Source organism: Nansenia antarctica (assembly GCF_963989245.1).
Source record: "Nansenia antarctica genome assembly, chromosome: 14".
NCBI classification, from domain to species: domain Eukaryota; kingdom Metazoa; phylum Chordata; class Actinopteri; order Argentiniformes; family Microstomatidae; genus Nansenia; species Nansenia antarctica.
Genome location: NC_137684.1, coordinates 17,892,887 through 17,914,559, shown reverse-complemented (window position 1 = coordinate 17,914,559; position 21,673 = coordinate 17,892,887). Strand labels below are relative to the sequence as shown.

The window sequence follows — 21,673 nt, the reverse complement described above, 5'->3', positions numbered from 1 at the left end:
GCAAGTAATATACATTGTGACCCATACATTACAGATCTGTTAACATATTAGTCTTGTGTATTTTCCTGAGTGTAATCCACCAAACCCTTCATTACAATGGCTGCCAGTCTGGTACCAATATAATCTAAGAATGGAGACCAAATCTTATAGAATACCATAACCTTACATTTAGACCTATATGTCAAATATTCCATAGGAATCATATAAAAAATGACCGTGTGCCATCCAGCTATTGTAGGAGGTTTGCAGCAATATATCTTTCCTTGCAAAAAAAGTGAGGATACACAGAAGTCTTTTGGAATGCATACTTTTAAGTTGTTTGTCTTGAAACCCAAACAATAGACACATGGTCCTTGTCCAATGTAACACCTAGGATTAGATATATTTTATCTGCTATACTTTTCCAGTAATCATCTATATACAGTATGTACAAGTCCAAACACAATGAACAAAGCTCCCAACCTCAGTGATACACTTTGTACACATTTCCGGTTTGTTATGATCCATTTTATGTCTATGTTGGGGAGTAATCTGCAAACCGAGATCAAGATGTCATTTGCCGATTCCCATATTAGTGACCAAGTTGCTTCATCAGTATTTATATTCAGGTCGTTATTCCAATCTTTGGGCGTGAATGCAGGTTTGCCTTTATCATAGAAAATGCTCTATACCCAAGCCCCAGAATGCCTCTCGTCTTTCCAGCAGAGACTATCTCCTCCAGTGGAGAGGGTTGGTGACAGAGAACAGTGTCTTTTCGGCTATTTTTTAGGTGTCTGAAAAACTCATTTCGTGGTAGGTCATATTTCTTACATAATTGGTCAAATGAAAGTAGTATTTCCTTATCATATATACAGTATGTCTGATAGTAACCATCCCTTTGCTGTCCCACAACTTGAAACCCCTATCCGTGGCACCAGCGGAGAAGTCTATTTTGCCCCAAACTGGTGAGAGGGAGGATAGTTGACCCTCTAGACCTTCTAGTTTTCTTATGCTCCGCCAGGCTTTAATAGTTGCGTTTATTATCATATTGTCACCAATATAAGTTTTACTATTTTTTGGATCTGAAGTAAACAAAAGACCCCTTAATGGCCGATTGACCTGGGAGGATTCTAGGTCAAGCCAAACAGAGTCGCTGTCATTCTGAATCCAATCAATCCAATCCAACTGTGAGGCCAGTTGGTAAAGCCAACAGGAACCGATAGACCACCTCTTTCCTGTGGCTTCATAAGTCTAGCCACTCATACGAGGTATTTCCCTCTCCAGATAATTGGCAACATCTGAAATACATAGAGAAGTTTAGGGAGAATATTCATTTTAAGTAATGAGATCCTACCCAACATAGATAGTGGCAAGGAAATCCATCTTTCAAGATCATCATACTGGATCAGTAGGGTTATCACTATTCCCAGATATGTGAAGCCCTGTACTGCCCATCTAAATGGGCAAGATACTGGGGGGGGGGATATCACGGAGACCACCCAAAGTGAGAGTGATAATGTACTGAAAATGTACTGAAGCAACCAATCAGATCAAGAACTGCTGGTATTGAGACCTCAGGTTTAGTAAGAAACAGTAGTATGTTGTCGGCATACAAGGACATTTCATGAGTCTTGTCCCCAGCTGATATACCTGAAATAGGAGGGGCGTGTCTAATAGTTTCTGCCCAGGGCTCGATGGCAATCGCAAATAATAGGGGGGACAAAGGGCACTCCTGTCTTGTTCCACGGCTCAGGCAGAAATAAGATGACCTTCTACCATTTGTTAAGACGGCAGATAACGGGTTGTTATATAGTAGCTTTACCCAGCCAATGAATGCCTCCACTAAGCCCAGTGTCTCTAGAGTGGAAAAGAGATAGGGCCACTTGACCCTGTCGAAGGCCTTCTCTGCGTTCAGGCTAAGTACGACACAGTCTACATTGCCAGATTGGGAAAGCTGGATCACGTTGAGAAGCCTCCTCATATTATTACATGAGTTTCTGCCAATAATAAGTCCTGTTTGGTCCTTATTTATAATGAGGGCAGGACTGTTTCTAGGCGCAAAGCAAGATAATGCTTAATGATGACAGCCTTCAGTCAATTCACGTCTCCTCTTGGATGTCTCTGCTGCGAAATCCTGGAAGAAGAATATTTTGGACCCTCCTTTCTGCGTCTGGCAGCCTCCAAGATTTTCTGACAGTCGACAGTCAAGTTGTGGAACCTGACGACCATAACCCGGTGTAGCCTGGATGTAGTTGGGCCAGATATACAATGAGCTCGATCCAGCTTAACTCGACCATCCTTTGTGTCCATATTGAGCGTCTGTGGGATGAACTTCTCCATAAACTTTTCACGTATTCCCAGGATTCTCCGGTTATTTTGGCGGTCTCGATTCTCATAATCCTGCATGCGCTCGTTAACAGATTTGGCTAGGACAGCAACCTGCTTCTCCATTTCAGATGCTGTGTTCTCCACCACCATTATCCTTTCCTCTGCCTCGTCGCTGATTTGCTTAACATGCTGGGTTATATTGTTGTTGATTCTGATCAGCATACTCTCCAGTTTCTCATCAATCACGCGAGTGATATTAGCCGTCATCACCACCATAGCTTTGACCATGGCTGCGTCTAGTTCAGGCGATTCATGCGAGTGCTCGCCATCTTGGCCAGAGTGAGACTTTTCAGTAGCGGGAGTCTTTTTCGCTGGTTTGGGAGACATTTTGCTAGAGGAACTTCCCCAAAAATGCTCTAAAGACATTCCCCGGAGTTAAAACGTCATAGTACCTTAACTAGGTTGTTGAAAGTGATTATATCAGCTATAAAATGTTAGGATATGCCGGAGCTCTTGAGAAGTGTGACTACTCGGTCGCTTGCATCACCGGAAGTCATGTTTAAGTATTGTTTTGTTGTTGCTGGTGTCATTCCCATCTCTCTCCATAGCCTTGCTCCTAGGCAGACCAATTACGTAGGGAGGCAGACCTAATCAGGTCACTGCTTTGTGTGTATGTGTGTGTGTGTGTGTGTGTGTGTGTGTGGGTTGTTTGTGCGTGTGTGTGTGTAGTGCGTCCTGCAAGCTTAATGAAACCTGTTTGTTTTACTTGCCCGAGGGTGTATGTGTGTTGACATACCCTATCCCTTAGACTCCCCCCTGGAGGGCTCAGACCTATCTCTAGCTCTCTCTGTCCATAGTCCATGGCTAAGGGCCTTGGACACAAGGTAGTACACAACAGTAGTAAGTGGTAGAAGGATCAATTGTCGTAATGGAATATCGACTGTTTGTGAGAATTATCTAGTGGTGCTCTGTGTGCCAACAGTAGATTTGCATGAATCTCACTTCTCGATCAGGTGTTGTGAGATATTCTATTATGTTCTGTTGCGAATTATTCTGACTTTTAGTTCACTTCTCACAGAAATGGGCGATAGGCTGCCAAACGCTTTCCCAAAGCCCCTAAGGAAAGATCCACCCATAGTTAGGTGATTGAGAAATGCTTGTCTGGAAAAAGAATAACTGTTATCTGGGGACTCAGTGGTGCTTGGTCATTTGAGGACTAAATGATTGTTCACATGCTGTTTTTTCCCTGTGACACACCTAGTTAGTGTGAAACCAATATAAACCTTAAGGTCAGTCCTGGAACCGAGGCTAATTTCTGGACCGTACTCTGGTTCTCATCCCACCCTCTGACCCCTCTGGCTGAGACAGAATACACCATCTGTGCACCCCGTCCCTTTAATGACTGTTCATTCTCTGCCTTTAAAAAGCCTCTCTTCTCCTCTCCTCTCCTCCTCTCCTCTCTTCTCCTCTCCTCTCCCCTCCCCTCCCCTCCCCTCTTTTCCCAGCGTATTTGGATTTATAACTGTTCCAATCTGATGCAGTGGTGTATTCCCAGGCCCGGAGACAATGAGCCTTATTCTTCTAGCCCTCATTCCAGAGGCGCAACATATAGAGGGCCTGTGTGTGTGTGTGTGTGTGTGTGTGTGTGTGTGTGTGGGTGTGTGTGCGTGTGTGTGTGTGTGTGTGGGTGTGTGTGTGTGTGTGTGTGTGTGTGTGTGTGGGTGTGTGTGCGTGTGTGTGTTCGCCAGGCCTGAGAGAACATGGATGTATTCAGAGTAACTACAGGATTAGACTCGACTCCTGCAGTGTTGACAACTAAACAGAATGTAAAACAAAACAATACCTCATTGTATCAGCTCTGATTAGGGCCGAACTAGAAGCGGGATGAGGGGGGGGGGGGGACTTAACACCCTCTCTGTGTGAAGACTGAAATGAGCAAGCGTCCACGTCCTCATTTGTGTAGCTTGGGTGGCTAAATTGAGTGGACATTTGTTGTTGTGGGGCTTTTTAGGACGTCTTGTCACTTGTGTGAAATGTGAAGCAGCCCGAGGAAGACATTTAAATTAAAGACGCATTTTGCCTGTACTCCTTGATGGGGAACGAAGGGGCAGTTTTTTTGCTGTCATTACTGATTGGTGTCAACCGTGATGGATGCCTCCCCTGATTGGGCGTTGGTGGAGCTGGCTGCAGCTAGTCGTGTGGGTACTGGAGCTTAAGAGGCAAAAACAGTGAGATTAAAGGAGGAAGAAGTTGGACCTAATTGCCTCAGTAGAAAGAGAGAGAGAGTCTGTGTGTGTGTGTGTGTGTGTGTGTGTGTGTGTGTGTGTGTGTGTGTGTGTGATCAGTGTGGCTTCGGTCTAGTGAGCACTGATGCAGCTGCTGTTTAAACCAAGCTCAATGTTAATACTAGAGTTCCCTCAGGATAGAATTCTATACTGCCTCATACTGCCTGCTGATTGGTTTAAGCTGAGGATGTTTTAAATGTATATTTATAAAATAAGTCCTTTGGTTGGTTTTTAAAATGTAAATTCTGTTCTCACTTTGGTTTACAAAAAAGAAATAAAGTGATAGAACAGTCTATTCTTTCTATTAACCGAAAAGCAAATCAGCTGTGAGAATTTAAAGACATTAAATACTAGATTTTGAGTTTTTGTTTACAGACTAATTCAATGTCCTGACCCCACACATATCCACACCTGCCCACTCACACCATACCTCTCTACCACATGTATAATCGAATTACCAGACACTTCCACCACAAATGCTCGGACCAACTTCTGCCGCTCGACAATCTGCCGATCGCATAGCCATTGGTAAAATAGCATAGCCATTGGCATAGTCTCCCACAATACCTCTCCCCAGTGTTTGCGCACAACACGTTTCTGATTCGGAGCCATACCTCGCAGTTGTGTGACTCAGTGAAATCAAGTAATGACAAATACTTGACTACTCAAGTCTATTACCTTCCATTAGCCCCAGATTTGACTCTTTATTATTCCAGGCTTTTATGTGCTGTGCACAATAGCCTGGGGTCGAGGTTACCACAAGTTTAACCCTGTACTCTCCTCCACCACCTCAGGTGCTGAGCAGGTTCTTCTGCTGGCCCGGCGTACCGACCTGAGGCGAATCTCTCTGGACCTCCCCGACTTCACAGACATCGTCCTGCAGGTGGACGACATCCGCCACGCCATCGCCATCGACTACGACCCTGTGGACGGACACGTGTACTGGACAGACGACGAGGTCAAGGCTATCCGCCGCTCTCGCATCGACGGCAGTGAGGCTGAGACCCTTATTACCACGGAGGTCAACCACCCAGATGGCATCGCAGTGGACTGGGTGGCACGCAATCTGTACTGGACCGATACCGGCACGGACCGCATCGAGGTTACCCGGCTCAACGGAACTTCCAGGCGTATTCTGATCTCGGAGAACTTGGATGAACCCAGGGCCATCGTATTGGACCCTGTCAATGGGTATGGGTTCCCTGTTTAGACTATTCAGACTCAATCATACATTTGCAACTCTTTTCTCACACAGTTATTAGTGAAACTGATTGAATTAAAACCTTGCTATATTGTTCATTCCTAACGTTCTCTCAAAAACAACTGGAATAAGATTTTCAGGTTACTGGCATTTTTACTGTCTTATGTAAATGATAATGAGTGGAGCTTTCATTCTGTTCCCAGCTACATGTACTGGACAGACTGGGGGGAGAGGCCTAAGATCGAGTGTGCTACCCTGGATGGAAGTGAACGTGTTGTGCTGCTCAACACCTCCTTGGGTTGGCCCAATGGTCTGGCTATAGACCACGAGGCAGGGAAACTCTACTGGGGCGACGCCAAAACGGACAAAATAGAGGTGAGTGTCCAAATATGTTGTTCTGTGCGAATGTTCAATTTAATAGTAAACAAAGGTGTGGGACCAACCCAATCAAGCATGGCAACATTTATTCAAGCTCGCAAGTGTGACAGAAGCTGCAGCGAAAAAACTCCTGCCCTAATTGCCAACTTGGTTGCTAAAGATATGCTGCCTATTAGTACAGTAGAGGGGTGGGGGTTTTGAGAATTAATGGCATACATAGAGACCAAGTGCACGGTTCCATCTCGAAAAACCAGAACCTCACGTCTCGAAAAGATGCATGCTGAATGCTCAGAGTCCGTTCGCAATGCTTTTGGCAAAACTGACCTGAGTAGCATTTGATTTCAGGTAGGCTATAGCTAGACTATTGGTAAACATTGTAATTAGAAATGGCTGGACAGCTTTAATTTTAATTGGCTGTACAAAACTGTTACGTTGGTTTTTTTCGTGTTTAAGATATTAAGTGATTTCTTGCCGATGATCCATAGCTCCTTTTGTGAATGTCGGCACACATTGAAAAATCGATTATTCGTTCATACCACCCACCGATTATTCGACCATGACATTTTTTTGTCCCTACTATATTAAACACAAAATGTATGCACTACATTACATTAACTGTACCGTAACTTGCTTTGGATAAAAGCATCTGCTAAATGGCAGTGTCTGCTAAATGGCATATTTTATGACTGTAATATTTGCAATTTGTCATGACTTGTTTACTGTGGTGATGATGGCCTCACCTTATTGGGTTGAGAGGAGTTGAAGTTGAGTTCTTGACTTTTAGTCAGGGTTCTGTTATTCGTGCCCTGAGGCCTGTGTTGTTGGCGGGTGTTTTTCTGTTGCCTGTGGAGGAAGTTGAGAAACGCTTCAGGAGCACATTCTTCCTTGAGGAGAGGCAGGCAGGCCTGAGAGTTATCTGACCGTAGATCCCATGTGAGGAGGTGAGGAATGTCGACGGACTGACGCTGTTACGCAATACCTGGACAAGCAACACTAGATTTCCTGTCAGACACAGCACTTTAAGAATTAGAGTTATGACTGCTTCATAACTTTGAAAACTGCCTTATATGCATATTTCTTGCTGGCTAGGCCCTATCCAAAGCTGGCTGTTTTGAAAGGCGGATTGCTCAATATTTGATGTCTGTTTTTTTGCTTTTGACTTGGCGTGTTAGACGTGACAGACTGTGAATTATTTTAACTGGATACACAAGACCCTTCCTATGTTAGAGCTATGTGTATCTGTTTTTCTTTTGTATCTGTTTTGTTAGGGAAGCTGTGTGTGTGGGTGCATGCGTGTACTTGGTTACTTGCGTGTGTGCTAGCGTGTGTGTGTGTCTTCAAGGTCTGTGTATTGTATGATTTATAGGCTACCTGCATGCACAGGTCCCAGGGTGTCAGAATACCACGGCCATATTTCTCTCCAGTCTTATGCTCCATATAATATGTAAACACAGGAAGAGCCAGAGCTCCAACCCAGATGAACTTTCACTCTGCTAGATGGGAATTATGGAATGATTTGCGTTTCCTTTTTTTTTTCTCTCTCTCTCTCTCTCTCTCTCTCCATCTCTTTTTCACCCTCCTCTCCCTCTTTTTCCATTTCTCTCTCTTTCTATCTGTCTCCCATCTCCCCCACCGTCTCTCTCTCTCTTGGCCTGCACAAGAAAATGGGGCATAACATACTAGGGCATAACATACTAGGGTTTCTGCTTGTTTAGAAGCAGTTCAGCTGGCCCCATCATCATGGTCTTGCTAGCTGGGTTTCCCTAGCTCGTCTGGCACCCCGCAAGGGCATTGTCCCCTGGCCCTGAAAGTTTAACTATCCCTGGTCCCTAGGATGGGGGGGGGGGGGGGGGGGGGAGCTGCTGGGGAAAGGGCAGTTTGGGGACATGGCAGGGGAAGAGGCCTTCTTCACAGATGCACTGAAACTCTTGGCTGAACTGCACACTGCAGTTCATATGAAGGCCTGTGCTGTGTGTCTTCTCTCTCTCTCGTTCTTTCTCTCTTTCTCTCTTTCCAGAGTGTTGATTGTCATTGAGGGGGTCAGACATGGATTACTTCAGGGCTGGAGTGAATGGGGAGCAGGGTAGGGTTTAGCGGGGGGGGGGGGGGGGGGGGGGGGGGCAGGGATTATGGATCTCCTGCTGGGACACAGCTCAATGAGGGGCCAACAGACTGCACTGGTCCACATGGACCGTTTCTCCCTGACCGTCCGTCTCCCCTTTCACATCCTTCAGCATCTGGCCCTGTCTGGGACGTTGGTGGGAGTTTTGGCTAGACACTGTGGTTGTGTCCTAGCCTAGGGACATGGGATAGGAGTAATGCCCTCTCCTCTCCTCTCTTCTATTCTCTTCTGTTTGAAGCAGTTGTCACTCAGAGGTGTGGAGGTGTGGGGCAAAGCTTCTCTGAGAGTCACAATTGTCATCATCTTCTTGATTACCCATCAGGAAATTATGTGTGGTAAACAGACACATCTTTGTCAGATAAGAATATCAGAGATACACTGTAATCCATTACTGATCCTGAGGGTGGAAATGTACTTCTTTTTGGGAATCATATTTAGTTTGTTTAAAGATGAAGGCTTAATTATCAAAGTGTTAACCCGTGGTTGATGAACATTCTATATTAGCCAACGCAAACGCGTGTTGTCAGAAACCTGACATTCCAGAACTCTCTGTCTGGCGGAGAGATCCTTGTTCATTGAGTCTGGAGTCCCTGACTCTTTGTGTATAGACTAGAGCAGATGGAGGGAAACAGAGAGAAAAGGAGCGAGCAGGAAAGAAGTGGAGTGGAGCGATTTAGAAACTGGAGGGGGGTTGGGCAGCCCAGCCCTGCCCCTGCCTCTCCTCTCACAGCAGAACCCAGCACAGCACGCCTGACCAATGTGCTGACTGACAAGGGAAGCCCCTCGCCCATGTGCTCCACTCTGACCCCTGACCCCAGCTTCACAATGGCAGCATAGAGTGCTGGGAGGAAGGGAGGGTGTGTAAGAGTGGGCTTCTTGTAGAGTCCTCCTTAGCAGCCCCCCACTCCAGTAGCCCCTTGTAGAGTCCTCCTGCATAGCCTCTTCCTTCTCCAGCCCCCCCCCCCCCTGCACCAGATGCACATTTCGGTGGCAGGGCTCCTGCCCCTGCCTGCCTGCTTCCAGAGGCTCTCGTCCTGGTTCTCAGTCCCAGCCAGCGGCAGCTGACAAGTGTGTTGCTCTGTTATGCTCTTTTCACAAGAAGGGTTCTTCAGCTTCACCTAATGAAGCCCCAGCCGTTCTCCAGCCATTCTGTAGCCAGGCTCCACTTAGCTGAGACAAACCCAGGCGCTGCTCTGTTCTGTTCAGCCATCAGCTAAAAATATTTTTTTATTTTTTTGTTTGTATGTATTTTTTATGTTGCATTGTTTAAGGAAGATCTTTCCTTAACTCATTTTAGTGCTGAGGGTGAATAGTCACCCAAATTGTAGAGTGCCAAAGGTGACTTTTTTCACCAAAAATGCATAAATGATTATGCTTCATTTTGTAGACAATGAAAGTATTGTTGCTACAGTACGTAAATACTACATAAAACACTTGGCACTTCCAAATTCTTTGGAAGTTAATGAGTTTAAAGGGGCAATCTGTAGTTGGTACATCCATTTTTAGACTTGATACATTGGACAATGATAAATAAACATTGATTCTTGAAGAATCTAACTTATAAATGCCTCATTAGCATAGTTCAGCTGTCTTACCCCCATCCAAAACCAAAACATAAGATTGTTTTACCCCATTGTTTGGGCACTGTATAGCTTCAAAACATGTTAGTCAGTCCTCCTGAAATTGAGAGTAGTTACCTTTCTCCAGCCCCTCAGCTGTTTACCAAAAAAGTGACGGGGAGCCCTCTTTGTTGTTTGAATTACAGATTGCACCTTTGAAGAGGGGTGGATTTTTTGTTTTTTTTACTGTTTACCTTTTTCTTCTCTCTTTTCGCCTTTTGTCCTTTTGAGATGAAAACAACATTAGGTCTTGAATGAAAAGTTTTGAAAAGTGCCTTTTGCCATGTGGAATGCGGCAGTTCACTGCCTGAGTGGTTATAAATAGTTTTTCTAGCCCTCCTCCCTGCCTCTCATTCCCTCCGTTCCCCTTTTTCTCTCTTTCTGTGCTGGTGACAAGGCCTGTCTGAAAAGAAGAGTTTTTTTTTTCTTCTTTCGTTCTTGTTGCAAATGAGTTGCCTTTGGGTCTGAGGACATTTCCATTGTTAATTTGTCATGTGTGTGAGGGGACAGATCTTCACCGGCCAAGCTTAATGTTTGCCACATAGCGTAGCTTTTTCATGCACTGGCATGTGTGGCACTGACTCAATTTACATGATAAGCTCAAATGTGGTTTAGAGAAGGTTTCTATGGAGTTGTTTATTCCATATCACTTCAACTCTCTGTTTTAAAGAGAATTCAAGGTGATTTCCAACTTAAGAGGATACATACCATCCTCCTCCTCTCACTTTGCACAGTCAAAACAAACTTTTTAGGAAATGAAGGAAGTAAAAGTCAGTTTCAGTAGTCTGTTGGGAGTAACAAATAGTTTGTTTTCCATTCTAGGGAAATAAATGGAACATGACATGCAATGTTCAAAATAGAAATGACAATATTTAGAAGAAGTGTTGCTGCTAAGGCTAATGCAACAGGGAGGGAATTTACCTTGGTCTTTTGATGTCACATTATATTTACATGTGCATACTTGTGAGCTTGTGTGTGTGTGTGTGTGTGTGTGTGTGTGTGTGTGTGTGTGTGTATGTGTGTGTGTGTTTGAACACACACAGCAGAGCTTTGCTTCACTGATGAGCCACCAAGTGGAGTCCACTGCCCCATTTTCTTTTAAATGCTGAAAGCTTGGTTTTGAATGAGGTCCAAGAACGTTTCCCCTTTCATCTTGGGACTCGCACGTCTGAAAGAAGGCTAAATTATTGGCACTGGGATTGGAAGGTTTTTCCTTAAACACTAAGGGAATTGTGAGCTTTTATTTCAGTCTCTCACCGTGTGTTTTCGCCTCTTTTTGAGGAATCTGACTCCCCCCCTCAACCTCGCCACCCCCACCCCCTGGTGAAACCCTCTGATGTCGCCGCGCTCCCCCTCCTACACACACACACCCTCTCTCACCCCATCAGTGGTGCTGCTGAGATCCTGAGGATAACTCATTTGACTGATGTGCTAGTCTTCTATACAGAGAAACTCCTGCTTTGTTGTACAATTATGCAGATTCTCTCTTGTGTGGAACATTTAGTCACCCTCCGGTGCAGCATGGGTGCAGGAGGGTTCCATATGGTAAATGTGTGAGGTAGAGGGAGAGAAAACAGGGGGCATGATGGAATTTCCTCCTGAAAACTGTGAGGGGAAACAGGTTTTTGTAGGGCCTCGGTGTTGGTTCTCTTAGGTTGTCTTGACCTCAAAGTTCCCCCTGCCCATCTCTCTCTGTTGATGCTAATATAAGAGCTTTTCCATACTTCTGTAAAAAAAAAATCTACATGGGCTTACTCACACTGAAATCATTTGGAGTAAATGTTAAGAAAGACTACTGTTATTATGTGTATGAAAGGCCATACTGAATGAGCTACATCAAGATTTGTAAAGACATAATTGTGATAAGTGGTCTATCTATCTCTTTCTATAAACATGCACCAATGCTACTTGAGTGCATTTGATTGTTTGAATTTATTTTACTGTGGTACTTTCTTCACACTCAAAGTAGTGGCAGGGCAGTTTGGCCATCACAATGGGAGGCTTCAAACTGAAAGGAAGTCTTTATTTAGGCATCAGATCTTGACCATCTGAATGCGTGTGTGTGTGTGTGTGTGTGTGTGTGTGTGTGTGTGTGTGTGTGCGTGCGTGTGTGTGTGTGTGTGTGCATGAGTGTGTGTGCATGCTCTGTATGTGCGTGCGCATGTGTGTGTGTGCATGCGCTGTATCTGCGTGCGCATGTGTGTGTGTGTTGTGTGTGTGTGTGTGTGTGTGTGTGTGTGTGTGTGTGTGTGTGCGTGCGCTGCAGTCCTCTTGATGGATGCTGGCAAAGAACCTCTGGTGTGAAAGAGATCAATAATGTTGTCTTTAAAGTTCCCCAGAAGTGTCACTCAGAGGGCCTCGCCACATTGTTACATTGCCTGAGCCGTGAAACTTGATTTGCAGAGGATTTTTCAACAAGGGGCCTCTCTTTAAAACATTGGCCATGCTAATGACAGCTTTAGTCTCAGTGGAAGTGGCACGTCCAAGCCTCTCCAGAGGGAGGAGGATGCTGATGAGGGGAGACAGCAGAGTAAGCTATACAGCTCACTGAAGAGACAACAACACACACACACACACGGGCACACACACACCCACACACACACACACTTCACAGACAAGCATGCACATACTGCACCGACAAACACACTCACACGCACCCATGAACGCACACACACACCCACACATAAACTTATGCGAAAGTCCAAGAACTTCCATTCCCGTATGGCGTCCTCCTCTCTGCCTCGCCTGGTTCTGTGTTTTGTACACTAACACTTTCCTGTGATTAAGGTAATAAGGCGACGTCACCTCAGTCCTGCCTGAGCGGTTGGCCCGGGCCTCAGCTGGGTGTTCTCTCCTCCAACTGCTGCAGGAACTGAACGTCTTTTTATGAAGTAATGAAACATGTAGTAGAGGTGTCTAATAAGAAGTCTCTATAAAAGAGAGTGTTGTTGTGGTGACCTTGTGTGCTGGCTTGTTATTGTTTCCACCAATGTGCTTTAATTACTCAGTAGGACCACAGTGCATCTGCAGGGCAAGAGTAGGCGCTCCGCTTGCTGCCCTTTGCCTGAAATGCTCCAGAAATCAACGACTCTGGACTCTTTCTCCTAACAGAGTCTGCTCTCCCCATTTAAACAGCACATTCAGGAATGAGACTTTTGTGAGGAGAGCGTTTCAGTCAAAACCCAGGGTTTTTTGGGGGTCTTTTTAAAGCCCCATTGAAACTCAATGTGTCCAAATAGCCAGGGAGGGAGTTAATTGCCTGGTAACAGTTTGTTGCTGTTGTTTTGCCTGCCTTTTCTAACAGTGAGGTCTTAGACTTTGATGTGCCAAGCTCTCAGGATACACACAGTGCAGTTTGTGGGGGAATAAAAGACACCTGACTATCGTAATATTTTCCACCCCCATTGGCCAACAACTCTGCTGCCGTCCAACAACTCTCTCCCTCCCTCCATCCCTCCATCCCTCCATCCCTCCGCTCCAGCCCAGGCCAGCCATACATCACTGGCAGTTGTTGTATTAGAAAACACATCTCGATCTGAAACTCTCATTAATGGCGAATGGCTCCAGCTCTCTGGTGCACTCATTCACCAAGGTTAGAGGTGTTCTCAAGACGGCCGCACGGTGTTGATGATGATGATCTGTGGGAAGGGCCTATTAAAACACCAAAGTGTCTGAGAGTCAGTTAAAATGAGGGCAGGTTTTCCAATACATTAAAAGCTCATCAGGACTTCTCTTTGTAGTCAGGAAGAGGACTATTAGCCATAAGTGCTGTTTACTGTAGGTGTCGTCTAGCTGCGATTTTTCCAGCCATGCAATGTCCTGAATGATTATCATCATGGCCTTAATGGTTGTGCGCCTTTAGAAAAAACAATGGAAAACAAAAAGTCAAACAGTACAGAGTATTCCTTGTGAATCAGCAAATCCATCCGATTTTTCACAGTCTTGTCCTGTTCGAGGGAAGATCACTGTCTTCAAATGTGTCATGAAGTGATGTCTGTCTGAGCTATCTATCTTACTCTAGACCGGCGTAGTAGTCCTCAGCCAGACATCTCTATCCCCAGCTTTATCCCACAGCCACAGCCCCAGTTGTAGCCCCAGCTTCAGCCCCTAGCTCTAGAACAAGGTTGGCTTTAGCCCCAATCGCAGCCCCAACCTAGACGGCGGCAGCTTCCATCCCCTACCCTCGGCCCAAGAGAGAATCAGCCCCAGCTTCAGCCCCAGCCTCAGCCCCAGCGCTCAGCGCAGCGCTGCACGACAATCTGTCTCATTTCCTGAGGGATGTGCACTGCTGTCCCACATCTGTCAACAGGCTCGGGGGGGTGGGGGTCGGGGGTGGGGGGGAGGACGGGAGGCATGCAAGAGGGGACAGGGCTGCACGCTGGCTGCTGGCTGCTCCTGTTCTGGCTATGTTTGTGGCTTATTAACATGATGGTGCTGTGGCTACCGCTTGCTTCATAGCAGTGTTTGCGGTGAGGAGTCGCCAGCAGCTGTCGACTGGAGTTGTCTGTTCCACAATGCGTCCCATATGTACCAGATAGAACACATCGTGGTGGAATTTAGACAGACTGTAGCTGTCTGTTTTGAATGGATAGGCTGAGTCAGGTTATTTGCTTCTTCAGTTAATACAAAATAAACGTCTTCCTATGAATAAAAAAAATACAGCCACCATAAAACCTGGTGATATATTCTGACTTAACAGCCTTTGTTGTTATTGTTTTGATAGTGGGATATGCCCCCAGGGTTTTACATTTGTGTGCTAACACAGCTGGATTAAACTAAACTAGGGCTTGATGATGATGTTCAATCAGCAATGTTAGTCATAGGCTATAACAGAAACATGCCATGCTGGGCTAGAACAAAAATATGCAACCCTTCAACTACCCTTGGACCAAAGTTGATTAGCCCTAGTGTAAATGAAGCAATGATTGTTGTCCCTCCCCCACCTCAGTCGTGCGTCTCCTCTCTCCTACCCCCTGGGTCAGCAGGAATCTGTGTTCCGTGCGAAAGCCACTTCGCCATGTAAATGCAATTATGTTTTGGCCATGTGTTGGGGCTGCAGTTGGCAGGGCCTGGTAGAATAATACAGAACTGTTTATAGACTTGTGTGTGAGATTTATTGTGAGTGATCCCCTCCAGATACCAGCTCTGCAGCTAGAACACATTTCCAGGGATCAGAGGGAAGATGGAGTTTTCTGGAAAAAGAGTTATGTCCACCTGAAGTTAGGCGTGCCATGTGTGCGTGTGTGTGTGTGTGTGTGTGTGTGTGTGTATGTGTGTGTGTGTGTGCGCGTGTGTGCGTGTGTGTGCGTGTGCATGTGTGTTTGTGTGCGTCTGAGTACACAAGTGCGTGCGTAAGAGCATATTTGCATCTGTGTGTGTGTGTGTGTGTGTGTGTGTGTGTGTGTGTGTGTGCAAGTCCACAAGTATGTACATAAGAGGATATTTGCATCAGTGTGTGTTGCGTGTGCGTGTGAAGTGTGCATGTTTTACTTTTCGCATAAGTTTCTTTGGGTATGTTTTTGTTTCTATTGAGGGAAAAAAGTATTATAGATAAAAGATATACCAGCAGTTATGTCAGAAAAGGCTATTCAGGGTGGGTTCTACCCGTCACATTAGGCCTAATGCAATGTTACACTTTCCACAGGAAGGCTCCAATTAGGACACAAGGAACTGCAAGCAGGATGTTGATATTTACATTTTCTATTTAGACATTTGGTAAACAGGATGTAGACGCTGCTCAGGAGATCCACCATTTATTTGTTTATTTATAATTGTGTGTCTTTGTGTGAGGAGTTACTTCAATATGTGGTAGCAAACGTTTTGAGATAAGAATTGCAGTGCTTAAGTCTTACATGTTTAAAACAGGCCTGAAAAGGTACTTGGGGGTAAAAGAGAACGTATGTGAAACCTTGAGATATAGGTTGGTAGGGGGGGGGCAGCAGGGGCAGAGTAAAATGGGGGGGGGGGCAGTTCTGGGGGTGGGGTATGGACATTCTGTTTGAATTAGAGCAACGCTGTTCTTGGCCTTAAGTAGAGAACAGCAGATAAAAAGATAATATCATTTGTTGCCGAGTCGGGCCTTTAGAAGAAGCAGCCAAACCTCCAGCAAAACCCTCTAATATTTCAAAGCCCATGTTGAATAGGGAGGTTGTTTCGTGTGAAGCTCCCCTAGGGGGGGCTGGGTTCTGGAGGGGGTAATTGATAAAACCTGTCAGGTAAAGGGGGGGGTGGAAGAGAGGTGGGGGGGGGCTCTCATGTGGAGGTTTAATTTGTGCACTTCTCTTGGACTGGGCAGGTAATGCAGTCCAGTCCTCCAGGTTTTTTACGAGTTCTCTGTGACGGTGATCCTCACATTCTCTATCTGGGCCAATAGACCATATGTGGAGTGAATAATATGATGGGCAGGTATGAGGCAGAGTAGTCAGCTATTATGGGAGGCTTGGGCAATACATACCAGAACTACTGATAGGCCCCTTACAGGGCTCGACATTAAGGCTTGTCCGCTTGTCCAGGACAAGTATATTTTATGTTCTGACAAGTGGACTTCCTCATGCAGTTGTCCGATGGACAACTCTCGTAGTTCAACATCTACGATAATGAACTACGAGAGCACTTAAATACGTAATAGTTTACAAGTAAAACGAAGGGAAGTCGGAAGTCGGAAAACGCCACAACACTGGAAAAGGCATTATTTGAAGCTAAGAGGTTAAGAAAGTTTCTATTGAGTTGGACAATTTGAGGCAGAAACGACGGTCCGTAGGTGGTGGACCACTGGTCAACGAAACTGTCAGCCAGGATTCAACCCAGGATTTAACCCTTGGGAGTTTAGGAGGGGGTTGGAGGAAGATTTCTCAATTTTAATATAGGATGCTATCCAAAAGCTAGCAAATAAAATTGCTTCCATTGGGGAAGCATTCGTAAATATTCATGCCTATTGTGGCCAATCTTAATCTAAAGGAAATCACTGATTACCACTTCATAATAATTTAATTTAATGTATATATTTTTTAATAATATTATCATTATCAAATCAATAGTAGTCACATTTGTTATTTGCACTAACATATATTGCTTTTTGAAAATCTTTGTATTTGGACAAGTAACTTGTCTGTTGGGTTTCAAGTTTTGTTTGAAATTATGTCAAATAGTCTAAATTTTACTCTTTGTCTTATTAAAAGGCCATTGGAATTATAGCTTGTAATTTAGTTTTTCAGAAACAAAGTGGCTAGGATATTAAATGTGTTATGACTGATTTTAAAAACAATATATAATGTCATATATTATTTGAGTGAAATGCTGTGTTTGCAGTTTCTCTGTCTTGTCTGTGCTGTGTTGTGTTGTGCTGTGCTGTGCTGTGTTGTGCTGTGCTGTGTTGTGTTGTGCTGTGTTGTGTTGTGCTGTCCTGTGCTGTGTTGTGTTGTGTTGTGTTGTGCTGTGTTGTGTAGTGCTGTGTTGTGTTGGTCAGGTTTCAGCCATGCCATGCTCCTCAGAGACAGTCACTCTTAGAGGCCATCCGCCTGCCCGTCACACTGGCCCGCAGATTGAATTTGCATGGCATCTCACTGACACTGAGGCATGGAGACGAGGTTTACAATCAGCCTGCATTCAGGCCCCTCCGAGCGCTGACTTCTCTCTGAATCGCTGATGAGACTTTTGTGTTTTGTGTTTTGTTTGTTTTGTTATGTTTTCCTCGGTCAAGAAAAGGGTTCTCACACTATATAAAAACCCTTTCCCAGCGCATAATTCTCTCCGAAAAAGACTGAGGAGAAAAAAAAACTGCTGCACACATCTTTCAGTGGAGATAGCCATGTCTAATTGTCTCAGTAAAAAATGAATAGGATTTTTGTAAGGGAGGGAAAGGACTCCTGCTGACATGAGGGCCATCAAAGTGCAGGTTTTTTGTGTTTGTTTTCTTGGTCGGCCTCACATTCAATGGAATGGAAATTGATGTTAACATAAATGTAGCCTAGCTGTCCACCTATCAGGATCTGGTGTTATTTCTATTTCACAATCCATACTTGACTTGAGAGTTTTGCAACTTTTGTATACAACATCCAATTGTCCTCAATTGTTTTGATGCACATGAATATTTCTTTCTGTATTATATTTATTTTTCCGTTTGGCATAAAAGAAAACCAAGAACCATTTAGGTGTCTTTGGGGGTTTTGTTGAGCACCAGTTTGTGTTTATTATTTGTGAGGATTTCTTTCCTGGCTGAAGGAGAGGTCAATGCCTTGAACACTTTCTTTCCCCCTATGGTATTCTATGTTTGAATGACCTCAGAGGCTTGCTTAGGTTTGTTCTGGACTAATTAGCCTAGGCAGCTGGCGCGTTCGCAACAGCACAGAGGGTCCAGTGTGCGCTGGCAGCCATGCGTGTACCCCAGCCTGCTGTCTGAGGCCTAACCCCCTCCGTACTCCCACTCCCTCCATTCTCCATCCTCCACTCCCCTCCCCCTCTTCCTTCACACTGCTCTCACCCTCTCTTCTGTCTCCTTTCTCCCTCTTCCCTCCCTTTCCCCACTCTCCTCTCCCCCATCTCCTTATTTATGTTTCCGCTCCCCCTTCTCCCCTTGCCCCCGCCACACAAAGAGTTAACTTGAGAAAAGTGCGTCCGTGTGTCAAAGAGTGGCTAAAGCTGAAAGAGTTAACCTGTGGACATCTATGTCCGCCGCAGCTTGAAGTGTTAACCTAGGGAACGTGTCACTGCCGCAGATTAAAGAGTTAAACTAGGGAACGTTAAGAGTTAACCTGGTTCAAACTTGGCTGTAGTGTAAGTGAAAGAGTTAACTCAGTGAAAGTGTGGCCGCGGCGGCCAGAATCCTGGGCCAAAAAGCGACCAGCTGCACAGTTAATCCTTTGATGCGCTGCAAGGCGAGCAATGGATGTAGAGTTGTCAGGATGGGGAGGAACATGACTCCATAGAGAGAGCAGTAATCATACCTGGATTAGACAGAGAGAGCGAGAGAGAGAGAGAGAGAGAGAGAGAGAGAGAGAGAGAGAGAGAGAGAGAGAGAGAGAGAGAGAGAGAGAGAGAGAGAAGGAGAGAGAGAGCGAGGGAGAAAGAGAAAGGGAGGGGATTCCCCAAAGTCTGAGAGAGGTTTTCTCCATTGCTAGTGAGAATACTGTTGTTGTATGTAGAAATTGTAATGTTAGTTTCTGGTGGTTCTTACGGGGCTCCACCCGAACAATGTCCTGTAGTCCAGTGGAAGCTCCAACTCTAGGGGAAACAGATGTTAGAAAGGTATGTCATCCAATGGAATATCTAATTACACCAGTGGAAAGAATTCCTGCCTCACTCCTCGGAAACCCTGAGACAAAAAAATGATCAGCCCAAGCCCATCCTGTTCAACCACACTGTAGCTCCACTCTCAGAAGATTGTGTTCTTTAAATAACAAAAAAAAATGAAAGAATGTTTAAGTTGCGTCGGTTTCCAAAACACGACTGGTCATCTGTGTTTTAATTGGTACAGACAGGAGTGTAATTAACTGCGGAATAACAAATATTGACATTCCAAAGCAAGTTTAAACTTTCCTCCTTCCTCCAAAAGGCTATCATAACATTCATAGAATACCACACACGTTGTCAGAAGCTTCCAAGAGGGTTCACATGAGGTATCATATCTCGGCTAACTGTGGACGCCATGGAAACCACGGCTGTTGTTTGTTGAGCATCACGTGACCTCGGGACCCTCTCTCCCTCCCTGCTACTGAGTCTCTGTACCCAGTGCAAACACATGTTGGACTGAGGTGGGGGGAAAACAAACCTTTTTGAACAGTTTGCCAGCTCCCCTTTAAGACTTCACACTGTGTTGTACTAGGTGGGGATAGATACAGTATATCCCTGGTTTCTATTGGTCAGTGAGAGACAGGGGTGAATGTCACCTGTCAGCTGTCTGTAGAGCATAGAGCATATATTGTTATAATATGTTTCATTTGGAACTTCCAGACCTTTAAATATATTCGATTAAGCTATGTGTGATTGTTAATAGCCAACTCACAGTAGTAAGTGTAGTGTGCATTCTGAGTATTCCCAAATACAGAGGTATAATGTCTCCGAAAAGAGTGCTCTGTGAAAAATGAACCCTCTGCACTTTCTCAGTCATGTGGTTAGAGCAGTTTAGCGAGGAGGATTATCCCTCATCTCACCTTCCTCTCCTCAAAAGCCACACCATTTCTCCAGGGTGTCAGATTCCTCCTAGAGCATTGTGCTGCAGTGCTTTGCAGTCGCCCCCGACGACGTGCCAGTTTTTTTTCTCTCTTTCTCGTTTTTTGGGGAGAGAGAGAGAGGAGAGGAAGTCGCTCGCTCTCGCTCCACCAGCTGTAGGAAGCGAGGGACTGAATTACAGAAATGAATCAAGTGGACACCCCTCCCTCCAGGGCAGCCGACCCAGCCACAGACCCAGCCTCGGCCCGGCCCATCGTCCCCCCCTCCCCACCCCCGTCTGCACGGTCCCTGGCTCCCCGCTCCGCTCCACACAGGAAGGGCTCAAGATGGGAACCACACTCCACAGGAAGTCTTTGTTTTAAGAGCTCCCTCTCGAAAAACAATACACCACATTCATATGGCCGTCACTCCAAACTGTTGGATGTATTAAGATATCAGCCACTAACCACTCAAAGGCCCTAGTGTTAAAATGTTGGTTGCGCTGAAAGCCTAAAATGGATGTTACATGCATGTTTGAGAAAGGGAAAATGGAGAGGTAGATTCAGGCAATCTGAACTGAGAAAGCTGACCACCAGATCAGACTACTGGTTTGCTATTGTGTTCAGTGAGTATCTGTTAGGAATAGACAGTATAATTATGTATTGCCGGTGTACTCAGCTCCTGTAGTGTTTACGTGTGCGTGTGCGTGTGCATGTGTGTGTGTGTGTGTGAGAGCAGATACTAGGGCTTGTCTTAACACCAAAATAAAAACCCAAGGCTGGTTTGTACACAGTAAGATGATGACGTTCGGCCACATAAAGCCACTGAAACCTCTCTATGCAGGCTGAAGCCGAAGGGAGCACCAAAACATGCTGATGTACAGAGCTCTCCACTCCTCCTCTGGACCAGGTCCTGCTCACCAAGTCACGTAGGAGGAGTGTCTACCATAAGACGCTGCTGCCGCTGCCACACCAGAATGTTTGGTTTTGACGGATGAAAATATTCTCCGCAGCTGTCACCAGTTTGCTGCTAAAATAAAACAACATGGGTCTATTTTCAGATCCAGAGGCACATTTTGCTGTAATAGTAATGCCGGCCTGGCCTAGGGTTTGTGTAGAGTGTAATTGCAGCCTTTTCAGAAGTAAGAACTGCTCCCAAGAAACCCACTCCATTTTCAACTCTTGTCTTTCTGCTCATACGACCCAGGCGTCGGGGGAGGCTGGAAATCCGAGGATGGGCTCATTGTAATGCAAGGAATGGTATCAAGAGGAATGGTATCAAACACATTCCGTTCCATGTATTACAATGAGCCAGTCCTCCCAGTTCTACCTCCACCAGCCTCCACTGCCTGGCATGCGTTGGCACCACTCCGTGTATCACTTTACTTCATTTTCTTCTGGCGTAAATGCAAGCCTTGTGACTGGAATCCTATACTGTCACATTGATTCATTTGCTTATTTGCAATGCTGTCTCCCGCTAAGCAAGAGAAATTGTGTTTATTTAATAAAGAGACATTCACAGTCATGCTCTCCGGTTTAATGCTGATCTGTGAAAATAGCTACGCTATTTGCTGTTAAGTAGTTTGTTTTGGTTGTTGGTTTAGTTAGTTTGAGAT

The 21,673-nt window shown here is 45.3% G+C and overlaps 1 protein-coding gene across 1 annotated transcript in view; it reads left to right on the top strand.

Annotated features, from left to right (window-relative positions):
• Nucleotides 1–21,673, top strand: part of lrp5 (low density lipoprotein receptor-related protein 5) — a 52,666-nt gene that overhangs the window by 15,157 nt on the left and 15,836 nt on the right. Inside the window, exons 7-8 of the mRNA XM_080544965.1 lie at nt 5,387–5,783; nt 5,997–6,168. Coding sequence (XP_080401091.1) covers nt 5,387–5,783; nt 5,997–6,168 — 569 coding nt within the window. The remainder of the gene's footprint in view (nt 1–5,386; nt 5,784–5,996; nt 6,169–21,673) is intronic.